Source organism: Puma concolor, chromosome C2, assembly GCF_028749965.1.
Source record: "Puma concolor isolate L17-30 chromosome C2, mPumCon1.1.hap2, whole genome shotgun sequence".
In the NCBI taxonomy this organism is placed as follows: Eukaryota; Metazoa; Chordata; class Mammalia; order Carnivora; family Felidae; genus Puma; species Puma concolor.
Window position 1 is genome coordinate 100,505,815 of NC_141675.1, and position 18,623 is coordinate 100,524,437.

The following is an 18,623-nucleotide window of genomic DNA, read 5'->3' on the forward strand; positions in this document are numbered from 1 at the left end:
TTTCTTATTTACTTCAGATATAGTAACAGATTTGACTTCATCCAACTTAAGAACTGTTTAAAAACTCTTGAGTTCCATGTATGAAACAGAATGTCTTAGTTTGTCCTGCATTTCCTCTCTCCCACCAGTCTGTTGTATTCTGATGATCCATAGTATCAGATCGATTTCCTTCAGGATTCTAAAAATTTCAATGTATTACTACTTTGCCTTTTACTTCACAAAGTGCTTTTTTTTTTTAAAATCGAGGTATAACTGACACGTAACATTGGCTTCAGGTGTATAACATAATGATTAAATACTTGTATATATCGTGAAGTAATCACAGTAAGTCTAGTTAACATCTGTCACCACCTGTCACATCATTATAATTTTTCTTGTGATGAGGACTTTTAAGATCTGCTGTCTTATCAACTTTCAAATATGCAATTCAGTATTAATAACTGTGGTCACCATGCTGCACATTACATCTTGATAACTTATTTTATAACTGGAAATTTGAACCTTTTGATCCCCTTCACCCATATCTCCCATCCTCCATCCTTTACCTCTGACAACCACTAATCTCTGTATCTATGATCTTGTTTTGTTATTTCTCAAATTCTACATATTAGTGAGATCTTATGGTAACTTGTCTTTCTCTGCCTGATGTATTTCATATAGCATAATGCCCCAAATATCCACCCATGTTGTCACAAATGGCAAGATTTCATTCTTTTTATGGTTGAATTGTATCCAGTGTGTGTGTGTGTGTGTTTTCCCATTCTTTGTCCATTCATCTATAGGTGGACACTTAGGTTTTTTTCCATTTTTTAACTATTGTAAATAATGTTGCAGTGAACATGGGGGTGCAGGTATCTTTTCAAATTAGTGTTTTTGTATCCTTCAAGTAAATACCTGTAAGTGGTATTGTTGGATTATATGGCAGTTCTATTTTTAATTTTTTGAGGAACCTCATACTGTTTTCCATAGTGGCTGTACCAATTTCATCAACAGTGCAAAGGGTTCCCTTTTCTCCACATTCTCACCAAAGGCTGTTATTTCTTGCCTTATTTGGGGGCAGGGGGGCTTTTTGATAATAGCCATTCTAACAGGTATGAGGTGGTATCTCATTGTGGTTTTGATTTGCATTTCCCTGATGATTACTGATGCTAAACATCTTTTCATGTTTTCACCTTTTTCTTTTGGCCATGTGTGTGTCTTTTTTGGAAAAAATGTCTATTAAGATCCTCTGCCCATTTTTATCAGATTTTTTTTTGTCTCTGCTATTGAGTTGTACGAGTTTTGTATTTTAGATGTTAACCCCTTATCAGATATATGATTTGCAAATACTTTCTTTCATTCAGTAGGTTGCCTTTTCATTTTGAAGATGGTTTCCTTCGCTGTGCAAAAGCTTTTTATAGTTCAGTGTAGTCCCACTTGTGTATTTTTGCTTTTGTTGCCTTTGCCTTTGGTGTCACATCCAAAATATCATTGCCAAGTCTGACGTTAAGGGCCTATGTTTTCTTCTAGGAGTTTTATCGTTTCACACCTTACATTCAAGTCCTTAATCCATGTTGAATTAATTTTTGTGTATGATGTAAGATTTCATTCTTTTTTATGGCTGAATTGTATTCATTACCGCATTCATTATTTTGTGTATGTCTGTCCTGTTTTGCCAACACCATTTATTGAAGACAATGCCCAGTTATTACTGTATATTCTTGGCTCCTTTGTCATAGTGGCCATATGTGTGTGGGTTTATTTCTGGGCTCCCTATTCTGTTCCATTGATCTATGTGCCTTTTTTTATGCCAGTACCATACTGTTTTGATTACTATAGATTTATTACATCGTTTGAAATCAGGGACTATGATACCTTCAGCTTTGTTCTTCCTTTGTAAGACTGATTTGGCTATTTGGGATTCCATACAAATGTTAAGACTGTTCTATTTCTGTGAAAAATGCCACTGGAACATCTTCTATTTTGGTTTTTATTTCCCAGATTAAAAGTTTCGATCTCTTTAGTTTGTCCTTTTTGTGACAAAGATTCAATAACCTTGATAACTTAGACCATTTTTTCATTATTTTTAAAAATCATCATCACCATTACTATGTCTGTTATTATCTACCTGTCTTACTATATCCATCCATATGCATCCATCCATTTGTCAGCATGGAAGTGAGCACACGGTTTCTCAGGATACATGGACTTTATGGATAACTATGACTTTTATGGGTACAGGAGTGGTATATACCTATACATAAAACAGGGAGAGTATTTTCTACTGCACTGCTAATTCCGTTCTTGATAAAGTACAGCATTTTAGACTTTTTAACCAAAACTGCCTGCTTGAAAACAGCCCATAATGATTCCTGGGTCATAAATGAAGCTATATGGTTTAAAGGAGAGACACAAGCTGGGTAGTCCACACGCTAATTATGGCATCTTGAACTCATCTGCAACATTTCTGTCAACTACTGTAATTCTATTCTTGGAGTACGTTCTCTTTGCTTGGAATCGCACTACATAGAGAGCAATTGCACTCTACCTACTTACATATTTCTTCCATGCCAGTTATAAAAACAGACTGATCCCAGCAATAATCTTTAGGGGTCTTTCACCATTTATACATTTCTACTCAACTGGGGCAGAGTTCTGTCATGAAGTTTAGCATTTAGCTTTTGCCTACAGCCTTAAAGGCCAAAGCCTGCTGGACTATACTCCCACCTTTCTTTTATAAGGATGATATAAGAAAAGAAGGAAACAAAACCAGACTTTCTCATAATAATTATTTTGTGAACAGGCCAAACTTCTTTCTGGAGGGATGGACTAGGACTTGGTCATGCACATAAGACCAACAAATGTATACAACTCTACTTTCTGAATTGGGTTTTGAGAGGTACAGAATACAGTCTGACAAATTCCTGTATGTGGTCACTATGGTATAGTGAATGGTGAAGTTCTTGAAAGTCACCAGATCCCGCATCTCAAGTCTTAGCCTTTGAGTGTTGTATGGCTTCTGCAGAGCCTTGGTCACTTACGGTGAGTACTGTGGCAGCAGTGATTCCAAGGTCATGCAGCAGAGAATGCTGACACGTCTCAAGAAGAGAATGTTTCTAAAAAGTACTGGGAATCTGATAACCTGGGTTGTTGGCCTAACCCTGCCACTTACTGACTGACTTTTGGCAAGAAAAGAAACTAACATTTATTATGTGGCTGTGTGTATATCTGTCACAATACACTGTATTTAATCCTTCTAATAATCATATTTTCACTAGTGAGAAAACAGGCTCAAAAAATGAAATAAGTTACTTTAAAATCTATGGTCAAGAAATAAGAAGAATCATGCAAAATAAAGGCTCTCTGACCCCAAAGTCCATGCTCTATTTAAACAGATACCTCTCTGCAATTCACTTCACTTCTTTGACTTGCAACCTTAACTAGAAATAGAGATGTTTATTGTGAGGATCAGTTAAGTCTTATGAGTGATGTAGTGATGTAACCTTCCCCAAGACCATCTGTTTTCAGATAGTTCTAGTTTCTCTTAATGTCAAGTCACAACCTAACCTGACTCATCTGATGGCATATAGCTCACAGCAGTGTGGGACTACTGCTTGATCATTTCCTTGTTTGGGACACTATAATTCTATTAATATAGGTCAAGAAAACATTGTCAGTTTTTCCCCAGCCCCATTATACTGTCAATTCAAATTCAGCTTACAGTCAACTAAAACTTTTTTCCCAATAAATGTTGCTATTAAGCCATAATGTGCCCATCTTATGTTTTTGCTGCTTTTTTAGCTGAGGTCTCACTTCCTTCTTATTAAACAGAATAAACACCTGTCCTGCTATGACAATGCTCAGGGCTGTAAGAAGTAGGATTTCATTCCTGCCCCTAGGAGTCTCTATTATATAGATAGGATATAGACAAATAAACAGGTTAAACCCTTGAATGAAAGTCAAGAGAGAAGACCATTTCGTAGGAATGAATGAATGAAGGATTTTGACAGGCATGTTCACAACTACAAACAATTTAAATGTGATCTGGATTGGCAGGACTTTGAATGAATGATTACGGGACAGTTTTATATACAACCAAGTATTAGTTGGTCTTATTATTTCTCATAGCAAATACCATAGTGCCTTCCACAAAGAAGTTAAGAGAGAGAAAATCATACGGGAATGGCACTTTATCTGTGCTCTAGTACAAGTTACCTACTACATGCCAGGTATATGCTCAAAGTATAGACTCATGTTTCATCACTAAACGACATCAACTAGCTCAAAATCGCCAGCTAAAGAAATCATCATTTTGTCTGCTACCAGTGCTTAATTCTAACTTATATAAGCACTTCTTCTTTACATATGGTCCTTTTAAAGAAAAATGTTTATCCCTCACAGCCCGAATGAGCTTTGTACCATAAAGATAATTTACTTTTCTCTGAAACCGAGAAAAGCATGGTAGTATATTGTGGTTGCTATTTAGCTGATTTTAAGAAGTAAAAAGTTTTCACTTCTGTAGTCTAGGGTTGAGCTAGGCTGAGGCAGAAAGAAAATGAAGATACCTAGGGAAAATCTAGCAAGAGCCTGTAGAAGAAGACAAACTAGAGGGAAGGAAAAAACAAAAGTGCTGATGGGTTGAGCCAATAAATCATGGCTAAATGCATAGCTTTCCAAACTCCTCTTATGTTAAGTAATACCTCAATCTAAGAAACACTGTTTAATACTAAAGGTTGTTAGTACATAAAAGTAATAAAAACAATTCAACTCTTACCTTACAGGAAACAACTGAGGAAAACATCCTTGTGTCTCTCTGTCAACAAATTTCTGGATCTGAAGCACTTGTTTTAAAAGATGTCCCTTGGAAGATTTGTCAATTTTTGTTAATACCATCTGTAAGAAAACAAATATTTAAGCATTAGAAATAAAGTATCTTTTAATACACAGTTTTGCACATTTTTCACTACAAATTTTTTTTTTAATTTTTTTTTTTCAACTTTTTATTTATTTTTGGGACAGAGAGAGACAGAGCATGAACGGGGGAGGGGCAGAGAGAGAGGGAGACACAGAATCGGAACCAGGCTCCAGGCTCTGAGCCATCAGCCCAGAGCCTGACGCGGGGCTCGAACCCACGGACCGCGAGATCGTGACCTGGCTGAAGTCGGACGCTTAACCAACTGCGCCACCCAGGCGCCCCTTTCACTACAAATTTTTAGTAACTAGTAGATCCTTATCAGTTTCTTAATCTCTCTTGTTTCTTCATCTATAAAATAAAAGCAACACCCCCTAAAGGAGTTACCATGAATATTAAATAAGAATATATACAATATACTGGGGTGCCTGGGTGGCTCAGTCAGTTAACTGTCCAACTCTTGATTTCAGCTCCAGTCATGATCTCACAGTTTGTCAGATCGAGTCCTGCATCAGGCTCTGTGTTGACAGCACGGAGTCTGCTTGGGATTCTCTCTCAAAATAAGTAAATGAACATTAAAAAAAAACAAAACAAAAACATGTATACAATGGATAAAGCATATACTATGTATTTCTATTTAATAGTGCTTTAACTACACAGGGCCATAATATCATGGATTCAAGACCAGTGAAAAGGACCCTTGAGTCATATTTGCAATTGATGTATGACAAATGTTGCATATGATCACTATACATCTCATGTTAACTAAGATACACAGTGAGCATTATCAGGCTGATCTATATAAAAATGCCAACATCATCATTTTTGACCTACAAATGGTTCTGTCTTACATGTAATAATGTTAAGAAAAACCCCTAGAAATCAGGCTATTTGGGGCACCTGGGTGGCTCAGTTGGTTGTGTCCAATTTCGCTCAGGTCATCGTCTCACAGTTTGTGAGTTCGAGCCCTGCTTTGGGCTCTGTGCTGACAGCCTGGAGCCTGGAGCCTGCTTCAGATTCTGTGTCTCCCTCTCTCTCTGCCACTCCCCCACTCACATTCTGTCTCTCTCTCTCAAACATAAATAAACATTAAAAAAAAAAAAATCAGGCTCTTTGTATCTTGTATCTGATACAGTTGTAGGAATGATTATAAAATGAATTAAAACGACTTTGATCTATCATATTTTCCTGGGGAGTTTCTATAAAATTATATTTCCTGACTCATCATTTATGCTTTTCAGTTATAAAAAATGTTAAGGGTAAAAGAAGTGAGAAGCAGAAAGTGTGTGGTTTCTAACTACTTGTGAATCCCTCCAAATGGCAATCTTTCCTCATAAAAGCAAAAAAGCTGATATGTATTTATATATTTTGTTATTATTATCTTTAAATATGCTGATATTTAAAAGGAAACATAATTCCTCTATCACAAGCTCTTTTCCAAAGAAGAAAATAGTTATTTCCTTAAAGTTGAACTGAGAAAAATATACAATTTCACTAACTGGTACCTATGATACCAAATCAGGAATGCTGTATCACTTAATAAAACCAGTTTGGCACTATTTGGGTATTTTCTACTATGTGGACTATATCAGACCTTTGACTTCTCATAACTAACTAGTTATCACTAATGCTTCACAGAGCTTTTACAAACCCCAATTCCATAACCTCAAGAATACAAAAATGCTGCTGATTAGTAACATGGTTTGATTTGCATTCAACTCCACTGTTACATTTTAGTGGTTTCCTAACTTTTTTTGAAACCAAATTATAGTCAATGGACTCTTCACTCTTCCTTAGAAAGAAACTTTAGAGTGCTATCTTATCTGCAAAACTCACAAAGCAAAATAATGTGGATACCAACCTACTAACCTGTATTCTATTCTAGGACAAACAACAGAAAAAGCCTTGGTAAGACATTCCTGAAAGAAATTTTGTTTTCTTTAAGAATGTAAAAATCCTACTTGTGTGTGCTGGAGCCTATTTTCTTGCAATGGTTCTTAAATTGCAAATCACTTTAGCGAATTTTCAGTTGCAATTTCATTTACATTTTTGATAAGTACTATTTGCCAAACTGCTGTTAAAGAACTACTAACATGTTTTAGACAAATATTTATATTGCCACAGAAAAATGAAAGGAAAGAGCACAACTTGAAAATACTTTACTTTGACTATAATTTCGAAACCTTAAAGCTGAGGGAGAGAAAAGAGAATAAAAGTACCACACAACTTGTCTTAATGGCTGATAATCAAAAAGATTAGTCAAAAGGGACTCTTGCGGAGACAAGACCTGCTCTTTCACCAAACACACACACACGCATTTGCACATGCACACAAACTGGTATTTCTAACTGCAACCATGATTTGAAAGAAACACTTACCACATAAGGTAATGCAAATTCTTCACACATTTCTATGGCAATACTGTCGGTTTTTTGAATTCCAACAACACTATCCACTAACAAAAATGTTCTCATCAAACTGTAAGAATGCAGAAATAAAAATTAATGACAATATAAAATACACTCATTCATTTCTCCCCTGACCTTTACTATCCTAAGAAATTTTCCTTTGAATAATTTTGCATTCCAAAATTTAAAAATTTCTTTAGGCGAAAGGAATTCTCAGTTCACTAGGAAGTCCATTCTATAATCCAATAACTCTCAATGCTGTTACTTTCACTAACTAAATGTACTAAATATTAATTTATTTTAATACCATGTATTGAACCTAAGATCCTCTGCCTAAGACTAGATACAAAGATGAATGAGTCCTTTCCCTTAAAAGCTTGAACTCTAGTGGGAGAGACATGAAGCCAATTAACGATGTTGTCACAAAAATGTCTAAATTTTCAAATATTATTTTAAGACTAACAAATAATGGAAACCAGACACATTATGTTTTGTATTTTTTTGTGTGTAAATATTTCATCTTAGTTTCTATGTAAAGCTACAAGCAAGATACTTATACTTTTTTATAATTCAAAAGTTTAACATTAATTTCTCTATATGTTGTGCAATGCTTGAAACATAAAACTGCCATTTGACTACCTATGGAGACCAAAGAAAGTTACATTTACTGAGGATGTGGTGTCAGAAGTATTTTTAAAATGCACTGAAGTTTATCTAAATGTGGTAAATACCACAATAACCAATAATCTTTATTTTCAAAATTAGTCAGCTAAGAGTTTGATATAAAAACATTAGTGAACTCTGCTGAAAAACTAGTTATAGTCTCAATTTAGGAAAACACTGAAATTTAAAATTAAGCTAATCTACAAGAAAAAATTAAGCAAGCAGTATACACCTTGGCCCTACATGCTGTACTGTAGAATATTATGAGAATAAAATGGACCGTCTAAAAGAAGTCACTTGATAATGTAGGGTCATACGGTGCAGAATATTCCATTAATGAAAACGTGCTTTTGGATTAAACTTACAAGAAAATTTTTTCCTTACTTCCTTCGTTCTTTTAGATAGGTCTCTACCATGTCAACAAAATCTTCAGGAGCTCTATAGCCATAACCTGGCATGTCCACCAATGTAAAATATTTTCCAACTTTGAAAAAATTCATCTTCTTTGTGTGCCCCTGATAAAATAAATGGAAAAATAAAAGCTTTGTTAAAATATGTCCTTAACCACCAGAGAGTCTTAACAATAGAGAACTGACAGTTGATGGAGGGAGGTGGGTGGGAGATGGGCTAGATGGTTAAGGAGTATTAATGAGGGCACTTGTTGTGATGAGCACTGGGTGTTATATATAAGTGAAGAGCCACTGAATTCTACTCCTGAAACCAATACTGCACTGTATTTTAACTAAAATATACAAATAGATACAGGTATATATGTCCTTTATATATTTAATGACTCAAAATATTTTTATTCAATTTATTAAAAGCCTAAGTATTATGAATATAATCCTAGCTGGGATGATGATGATACAGACAAAGAAGATAAAAGAGAAGTGGCTGGAGATAAGCTTCGATGATACTACTTCTTCCCTCCAATTCATTTTTTTTTTTTTAATTTTTTTTTTCAATGTTTATTTATTTTTGGGACAGAGAGAGACAGAGCATGAACGGGGGAGGGGCAGAGAGAGAGGGAGACACAGAATCGGAAACAGGCTCCAGGCTCTGAGCCATCAGCCCAGAGCCTGACGCGGGGCTCGAACTCACGGAGCGCGAGATCGTGACCTGGCTGAAGTCGGACGCTTAACCGACTGCGCCACCCAGGCGCCCCCCTCCAATTCATTTTTAAGAGAATCTATATGATTTAAGAACTCTGGATTAAGAATATGTAGCCAAATTATGTTGGCGTCTTTTCATTAATTAGCTCTGTCTCAATAAAAAGTTACCCTGTAATGGTGTGACTGTATTAGTTAATATTCTCTGATGAATAACAGATCTCCACTTTAAAGAGAAATAAATTGGGGCACCTGGCTGGCTCAGTCAGTTAGATGTCTGACTTGGGCTCAGGTCATGATCTCATGGTTCATGAGTTCAAGTTCTACATTGGGCTCTCTGCTGTCAGTGGCACAGCCTGCTTGGGATTCTGTCTCATGGCATAGACTGGCTAAACTAAAAATACTTACTGTCAGTCATACAGTTTTTCATAAAACCTAGATGCAAAGCCTGATAGTTTATTACGCCGAGACTACTCCTTCCCTAGGATCAGATGTTTCGCACGTTTCATTAGATGGTTTTTGTGCTTTCATTAAACCATTTTTTAAAAGCATATATAACACTATAAAATATGTGTTAAACTAAAATGATGTAAAGATGATAAAAAGTCATGGTTTTGTGTCCAATGACACTATTAATCAGAAAACAAACAGTTAAGATATAAAATTTAAAAAGTCAATTGTTTGGAACTTGGAACAAATACTTCCAGGGGAAAGATTTTATAAAAGAGTGCTTAGGTTCCCATCAGCTGATGTGTCTATCCACAGGAAAATGACAAATCAGGAATGTCAAGAATACATTCCTTCCAGGGGCACCTGGGTGGCTCAGTCAGTTGAGCGTCCGACTTCGGCTCAGGTCATGATCTCGCGGTCTGGGAGTTCAGGCCCCACATTGGGCTCTGTGCTGACAGCTCAGAGCCTGGAGCCTGCTTCTGATTCTGTGTCTGCCTCTCTCTCTGCCCCTCCCCCGCTCATGCTCTGTCTCTCTCTCTCTCCGTCAAAAATAAATAAACATTAACAAAAATTTAAAAAAAAGAATACATTTCTTCCATTGTCCTCCAGTAGAGAGAAGGGAACCACACTACCTAGAAATGAGAATTTAGCTGGGTTATCTGGTAAGACAGAGTAGGCATAAGCATAGGAGGTTTCATGAATGACAACAATCATCGGCATCAGCGATGGAGCCAGGCAATCAACTATATGAAGAAATGGGGAGCAAGAGAAGACTAGTGAAGCTTCATGGAAGGGTTCCAATGCAAGGAAAGGGAGGCAGTGAGCACAAGGTTGGTGGGAATATATAACAAGGTGAAGGGAACTGGGGGTGAGTTTTAAGGAGAGGGTATCTGGGGCGCCTGGGTGGCTCAGTCGGTTAAGCGTCTGACTTCGGCTCAGGTCATGATCTCGCGGTCCGTGAGTACGAGCACCGCGTCGGGCCCCGCGTCGGGCTCATGCTGACCGCTCAGAGCCTGGAGACTGTTTCAGATTCTGTGTCTCCATCTCTCTCTGACCCTCCCCCATTCATGCTCTGTCTCTGTCTCAAAAATAAATAAACGTTAAAAAAAAAAAATGAGAGGGTATCTTAGATATTGGTATGGTCTGCATCACTGAGAAAGAAGTAGAGAAAATTAAAAACTGACAGAAAGTTACTACAGCAGACTAGCTGACATAATCACATAATTCGGCCCTGGGTAAACCTGGGTCTGTCTAATTGTATATGTGTATGTATGTATATATATTTATATCCATGTATAAAGAGAGAGGGAATAGGGGAAGAAAGGGAAAAAGGAATTTGCAAGATATAAAAGCTTATAGGAGGAAAAAAATAATTCAAAACAGTTTCCTCTAAAATCAGCGTAAAACTAAATGATCACTCTTAAAGAAGTAAATATAGAATGGCAAAAGAACACTTTATATGGCAACTCTTTGGAAAAGATCTGGACAAAAGGATTTCCTCAAGAAACTTGCAAGACTACTAAAATAAATACAGACATACTTTCTTTTTCTTCAGGGAAATATACAGGCATTAATGAAACGTCTTACTTTACTACTTATTTGAAAGAAATCACCTTTCTAGGGGCACCCTGGTGGCTCAGTTAGTTAAGCGTCTGACTCTTGATTTCAGCTCAGGTCATGATCTCATAGTTCGTGAGTGTGAGCCCTGCGCTGGGCTCTGTGCTGACAGTGTGGAGCCTGCTTGGGATTCTCTCTCTCCCTCACTCTCTGCCCCTCCCCAGCTTGTGCTCTCTCAAAATAAATAAATAAGCATTTAAAAAAAAAAAAAAGAAGAAGAAGACCTGTTCTAGGAACTTAGCAAGTATGGTTTCTTGTACCTCTCAACATTTATTAGTTATTTTAGTCAATTTCAGAGATAGTTCAGACAATTTTACATTTCAATATACTGTTTCTTTTAAATTCCACCTCCCCATCCCTTTCCTTCAACATACCGGTTTTTTGGAGACTCTGACTTCAACCTCTGGCGCCAGTGAAAAAAGGGCTTTTATTAGAGAGGATTTTCCAACATTGCTTCTGCCTATAAAACACACCTTATACAAGGAAAAAAAGAAGCTAACTGAATACTAGGTTTATATATACATTTTTATTATATGTTGTATTAGCTGCAAAAATCTGTCAAACTACTGTCTTGCCTAGCCATGTAAAAAGGTGGCCTATGGGGCACCTGTGTGGCTCAGTTGGTTGAGCATCTGATTTTGACTCAGGTCATGATCTTGCAGTTCGTGAGTTTGAGCCCCGCATTGGGCTCACTGCTGTCACTGCAGAGCCCACTTCAGATCCACCGTCCCTGTCTCTCTCTGCCCCTCCTCTGCTTGTGCTCTCTCTCTCAAAAATAAATACACATTCAAAACAAAACAAAACAAAACGAGGTGGCTTACATTTAGTCAAACCTCAAATTCTAACATACAGCTACCACGTATTGAATGATTTCCAATGCCAGGTACTGTTCAAAGCACATAACGTGAATTTTCTGATTTACTTTTTACAACATCCCTATAAGGGAGGTAATAGTATTATCCCCATTTTACAAATGATTAAAACTTGAGGCAGAGAGAAGCTAAATAATTGGCTCAAAATTATACAGCTAGAAAGTGAAGAAGCTGGAACTGAACTCAGGACATCTATCTCCAGAACCTGTGCCTTTAATGACAGTACACTACTCAAGAATGTCTGTGTAGTATGTGACAATCATTAAGCATTCCATATTTACAAATTTTTAAGTTAAAAACTAGATGCATTTCAACAAAACTTACTCTACAGTACAACTACATGCCTGAAACTGCATTTCCCCACTGCAATTCCCAGAGTAGACTGCAATACCATTGTAATTATGAGGTTATTCCTTCCTCTTGACCTCTCTTGCTCCAAATAAGCTTTTCTCCTTTAGATCTCTATAGTGTAGAAAGAAACAAAATGTTCCTGATACTAACCATTAATATACATGACTCTGCTTCTTAACATGGTATGAAGGGGGTACAATACCAATCAGGGTTCTAAGTGAAGGCAGTATGACCCGCCCCCCTCCCCGGGGGGGGGGGGTTTGGAAATCTGTAAGGGCATTTCTGCTTATCAATATGAGTGGGTGGTACTTAGTGCACAGGGGACAGGGGCACTATATATTTCACAAGACTGGGGTCAGTCCTTCAACATGAATTGATCTGAGTCCTGCATATATTTCAAAAACTTTGCCAGATTAAATCCAATGATAATGTCTAAATAAAACTGAATATTAAAAAACAAATTACACAAAAAGTCCAGTAATTAACAGCCTAAGTGGAAACACGATGCTGTCTTGTAATTATTAAATGATTTACCTACGTCCTTAGTTCTGACTACATAAACTACCACAACCATTCTGATTAGAAGGAAAGTTTCCACTGAAGTGGTGCAGTTACTGCAAATAGATAATGAGATCTGCAAGACACGCCTAAAATGCACACTCGTGCAACTTCACTAAAGTTGTTTTTAAAAAAAACCTACATCATTGCCATGCATATATAATTCTTATTTTTGCACGGCCGGAACTTTGGCTTGAGTGAAAATTACATATTGGTAAGGACCACCACATTTTTGAAACTATTATACTTTTCATATTCCTCACTTTGTCTCATTTGTCTCGGCATGCTTTCCCCACTTTAATTAAAAAGGAAAACGATAATGAAAGTCCAGTTAATTTTTTTTTGTACGCTTGGTTTGGGTTTTTACAATCTTTTAAAATCTTCTATATTCATTACCAAAATAACTATTAACTATATATGCTTTTTTGGCTAAAATAATTATATGTGTCCACACGAAGCTAGACATTTCTCTCCCGTTCGGTGACAAGAACAGGTGAGGGCAATATGCCTGTCCAAGTCTTCACGACCAGAGGGCGCAGTGGCTCTCACCTCAGGGCTGGGGAGGTCTGGGGCGTGGTCGAGACGCACCGCGGAGCTGAGGTAGCTGATGCGGTTCCGGGACGTGGCCGTGAAGACGGCCTCCGCCTTGGAGATGTCCTCCAGGCTCGGGTCGAAGATCTTCACGTGAAGGTCCAACCTCGAGTCTGGTGTGAGCTGCCGCTCGAGTTCCTGCAGTGGGAACACGAGCTTCGTCATTTGTCTCTTAGGCAGCCTGAGCACGTCGGTGAAGGCGTGGAACGTGCTGCAAGCTCGGCTCAAGCGCCGCAGCGCCGCTGGCACCTCAAATAGCGTCCTCACGGCGTGCCGCGGCCTCGGTATTGCCATTTTCTTCTCCAAGAAGCCCCGCGGCTGGGCAACAGGCCAGGGTCTGGTCTGCGCGTGCGTGATCCCGCTCCCGCTACGCCTGATGGGAATTGTAGTCTCATCTGGACTCACCCGTTTCCTTCTGAGTTTTGATTCCAGGGAGAAGGGGGCTGGGGTTTCCTGGCGCAGGGCAGGCAGGTGGGGGCGGGGGATTGGAGGCTGGTGGTTGACTTTCACACGCAGGCCCGCTGACTACTGTGCCTTTGACTTGTGTATCACTGTGGGGAGGCCGTTTAACGGTTTACAGAGGTGAAAAGATACCTGGGCTGTGTGGCCCTTGAGTGTCAAACGAAGGAGCAAACGTGTGAAGCTCTGGTGGATTCGGGCCCATTTACTCCTCGCGGTATCTGGTAGTCTCACGGATCATTGGCGTTGATGTTGATGTACACATCACCAGGCAAAACTAATTCCCTTGTAGAGCTGTAATGGAAATTATATATAGAGTCCAAGAGGGAACTGTGAAAGTCCAGGAAAATCCGCCAAATCAGTACTAAAGGGGATTCAGTCCGGTGGATGGGATGTTGCAATAGTACTTTCTGTGTTCTTGTAATATTCGGACTGACATCATGTTTCCAGGTGATCTGGGTGAAGTAGCATCCTCTCCAAAGGATCTAGCTTCCTGCTAGGCAGGGTGTCAGGGTTTAGATTCAGAATAGGATTTAAATCCCAGTGGGGAAAAGGAATGTGGATTGGGGAACCAAGCAGCTACTTAGTCTTGCAGATTGCGCAAACAGAACATGGAAGTGAGACAGGACTTGAATTGATCCAAGGGCATCGCTCCTCCCAGAGAACTGTGGAAATCCCACCCTTGGTCTAGTTGCACAGCAAGGAGGTTAGGATGTATTTTGCTAAACTGTAGAAGCCAGGGGAGGCCGATAAATGAGGACTGTATTCATATACTGTACTATTATCTACCCTCCTGTATAATACTGTAGTGTATGTTATCCAATAGATGATAAGGCATCCCTGCTAGATTCCATCATTTGTTAATTCATCAAATACGTAATGAGCACCTATTATATGCCAGGCACTGCACTAGGTGCTGGAGATATGATCAGTGAGTAAATAAAAAGAGTTTCTGTCCTCATGTTATTGTCTCGATAATAATATGATAAATACTAATTAATTTACAATAAATAAGTAAAAGACTATATTAGATAACAAATACTTAGGAAATAGCTAAAGCTGAGTCACATGGGTGTGTGTGTGTGTGTGTGTGTGTGTGTGTAGAGTTGTCAGGGTGTTGCATTTTAGTGTGATCCTCACTGAACAGGTAATATTTGAGTGCAGACTGATGGAGATGAAAGAAACATTCCAGATGTAAATGCAAAGGCTCAGAGGCAAGAGTGTGTATGGCTTATTTGAAGAACAGCAAGGAGGCCAATGCGGCCAGAATGGAGTAAACGAGGATGGATGTTGGCAGTGACTCTAGCTATCCCTATCAAATTAGTCTGTATATAAACATTTGAAGTGAATTATGTTGTTTTTCACTGTTCGGCATCCCTTGCACATAGAGGAACCATCTGCTCCCACTCTATGTAGTTCTGTTGGGACTATTGATAATAGAACTCCTCCTGATTACAGGAGATCGGGTTTGGCCATATATTGTATGTATTATGAGAATAATGACTATGTGAGTAATGTGCAAGTGACCCCAACCAAACCAGTCATTATGTTGAAGTTGGATGGGCAGCTGGCTCTGCTATTGAGTCAGAGCTGAAATGTGAGTCCAGCACTCATGATGGCCATTCTCCCTAGCTATGTGGAGGACACCCACAGTGCTTTAAGAGACAATGACACAAACATACAAAGAAAAACAATATTGAGAGACAGCGTGACTCCTGATGATGTTGAATATCATGTTCTGTCCCTCAGCTCTTCAATCACACAAGTCAATATGTTCCTCTCCTTGCTTTTACTGGACCTGATTTGACATGGATTTGACTGCAACCAAGACTCCTGATGAATACAGTATTATAAAATGCTGTGTGGTTCCTCATGTAAATCCACAGCCATCAGACTACAATGTGGGATAGTTGGATGGTCCTATGTAAATTTCAACCCTATTAAAGAGGAGACATGGTAAAGCTTTAGGGCTGCTGGTTCGGCAGGCCAAAGTGTTATTTTCCTGGGGTTGGGTCAGTTGGTTAAGCATCCGACTCTTGATCTCCTCTGGGGTCATGATCTCATGGTTCTTGGGATCGGGCCCTGAGTCAGGTGCTGTGCTAACAGTGCAGAGTCTGCTTGGGATTCTTTCTCTGCTCCCCCCCTCCTCTTTCTCAAAATAAACAAATAAACTTAAAAACAAATGTTAACTCTCCCTAATGTAATGGCTGGACTTCAGGGAGTTCAAGTCTCCCTTCCACTTAGGATATTTCCTCATTCAGTGGGTATTTATGATCTTCGGTAAACATCAGTAATCAAGTACACTGTAAAAATTAACTGAGTTATCCTCCTGAGAAAAACTACCTTCTGTTTGACAGCTCAGGAGATAGTTACCGCAAAGTTAACAAGATTTTACTATTTAGTATGACTTGAAGAGGTATTACATACTTTGCATACATTCCTTAGCATCAGCTTTTATTGCTACAGTCCATCCGGCCTAAATGCCATACTGTTACTCTGCCATGTTCATCTAATGAGGATGAGAGGAACAGAAGTAGAACAGTGGCAAGATCTTATCATTAGGACAGGGTTATCTCAAGTGTTCCATCAGTGACATCTGTCTCTATAATGATTGGCCATTAGTTCCAGAGTGATCTCAATTTATGTTCAAATTCTATAGGTGTCAAGTTTAGGGAATTCATCTAAGATGCCAAGAAGGCAAACAATGTATGCCTAAATAGAATCAACGACATCAGAGAGTCAGCAAGTCATACACATAGATTAACTCTTATCTTGGACTAAAAATGATTTGGGTGCTCTGACAGAAGCCAAGGCAGGGATTCTAGGAAAACTGACTTCTAGATGCAATATTCTAGGTAATAGATACAGTTAATCTAGGTAATAGATTAGGTCTCAGTGTCTGGTTTACACAATACATTTTCCTACCATACTCTCCCCTTGCTTTAACAACAGTAATTAACATGTATTAAGTGCCTGCTATGCATTTACCCAGAATACCCAGAATTGATCTAGGTGCCAGGAATAAAATATAAGAACAACATGGGCACAACCTAATTGGGACTCAAACTCTTGTATTAGGAGGAAAATACTGGGGGGAAGGAAGAAAGAAGAGGCATTAAATGAATGAGAGTAACATGAAAGAACTTATCACCTGTATCTTAAGTTGCTTAAATTGTAATAACTACCATCTGAATGAATGCTATAAATTAAAAAAAAAATTTTTAACATTTTTTTTTTATTTTTGAGGGACAAAGAGACAAAGCATGAGCAGGAAAGGGGCAGAGAAAGAGGAAGACACAGAGGAAAGAGGAAGACAAAGCAGGTTCCAGGCTTCGAGTTGTCAACACAGAGCCCAATGCAGGGCTTGAACCCATGAACCATAAGATCATGACCTGAGCTGAAGTTGAACACTCGACCGACTGAGCCACCCAGGCACCCTGAATGCCATAAATTTAAAATGCATTTAATTATGTTTTTCTCAAGTTTTCTGTGCAACAGCTCATTTCATTTAAAAAAAAAAATGTACATTAGATATCCCTTAACATGTTGACCAAAATTCATGGTGCACACATGCAACATGATGTATGACTTATTTCTCTAATTTTCTGACTGGATTATAAATTATTATTCTTGAAATTTATTATTTTGCCATTACTCAAAAAACAGCAGAGATGTATTTCCTGTGATCCTCTTCTTTGGGAACTCAACAAATAATTTAGTTTCACTTTATATTTCATTAATGTATCTTTAGAGAATATCTCTAACTTCAGAAAGGGTATTTCCTTCAGAGAAGCCTTTTGAGCTTTCTTTTAAGGTTGTGCCTGCTGTACCACCAGATTTCTTTAAAGCGATGTGGAGATTAAATAGCAGACAGTGCTCATGTGTAGGAGGTGAGTTCTTAGAATGATTTGGGTTTGGAGGAAGGGTAGTGTAGAGCTTCACTTCCTTCAGGGTTGTTTTTCTCAATAGAAAAAAATTGTTTTAGGTAGTCAATTTTTCTCATTGGTAATTGTGTGTTTGATCTTCCTGCCATATTACTGCTATTAAAATATTTTTGAACACTCTTCAACTTGTGTTTTTATATTATTCAGGGTGTTTTTTTTTTTTTTTTTTTTTTTTTTTTGCCAGAAAAAAAAAAAAAACACATGGATTTTCCTGTTCTCACGGATAACTTCCTTAACATTTAAATTTTTATTGCCTAAGAGACAAGGTTATTTTAATGGGTAAATTTCCCTTATAGTATATCTCTAATCTATATCTTCATTGCTTTATTGTGAATGAATGGTTTGTCCTCTGGCACCCTGGGTAGATGAGATGGCTTTCCAGAGGCAGAGATGTTGACATGCATTCAGACTGTTTAATCCACTTACAGATAGATTTTGTTAGGGGTCCTCAAGACTACTACTCCCCAGATTTGGTGATTCACTAGGAGGACTCCCAGGACTCAGCATGTGATTGTACTTGTGGCTATGACTCGTCATAGTGAAAGTATACAAAGCAAAACTGTTAAAGGGAAAGGTGCTCAAGGTAAAGTCTGGAAGAAATGAGCCACAAACTTCTATGAGTCCTCTCCCAGTGAGTTGCATAGGATCCACCTGGTTCTTCCAGTATTGTGTGAAATGTCTACCAGGAATGCTTGCTTGAGCCTAGACTC

General features: G+C 38.3%; 1 protein-coding gene across 5 annotated transcripts in view; it reads right to left on the reverse strand.

Annotated features, from left to right (window-relative positions):
• GTPBP8 (GTP binding protein 8) overlaps nt 1-13,854 on the reverse strand; it is a 148,253-nt gene extending 134,399 nt beyond the window's left edge. For 3 of the 5 annotated variants that reach the window (XM_086675429.1, XM_086675430.1, XM_086675428.1), the window contains exons 1-5: nt 13,469-13,854; nt 11,513-11,611; nt 8,347-8,477; nt 7,270-7,369; nt 4,754-4,872 (exon numbers count right to left, since the gene is read on the reverse strand). In XM_086675429.1, coding sequence (XP_086531555.1) covers nt 4,754-4,872; nt 7,270-7,369; nt 8,347-8,477; nt 11,513-11,611; nt 13,469-13,804 — 785 coding nt within the window. In that variant the 5' untranslated portion in view covers nt 13,805-13,854. The remainder of the gene's footprint in view (nt 1-4,753; nt 4,873-7,269; nt 7,370-8,346; nt 8,478-11,512; nt 11,612-13,468) is intronic. The other 2 variants (XM_025913958.2, XM_086675431.1) reach the window with 2 other exon arrangements.
• Nucleotides 13,855-18,623: the final 4,769 nt, after the last annotated feature.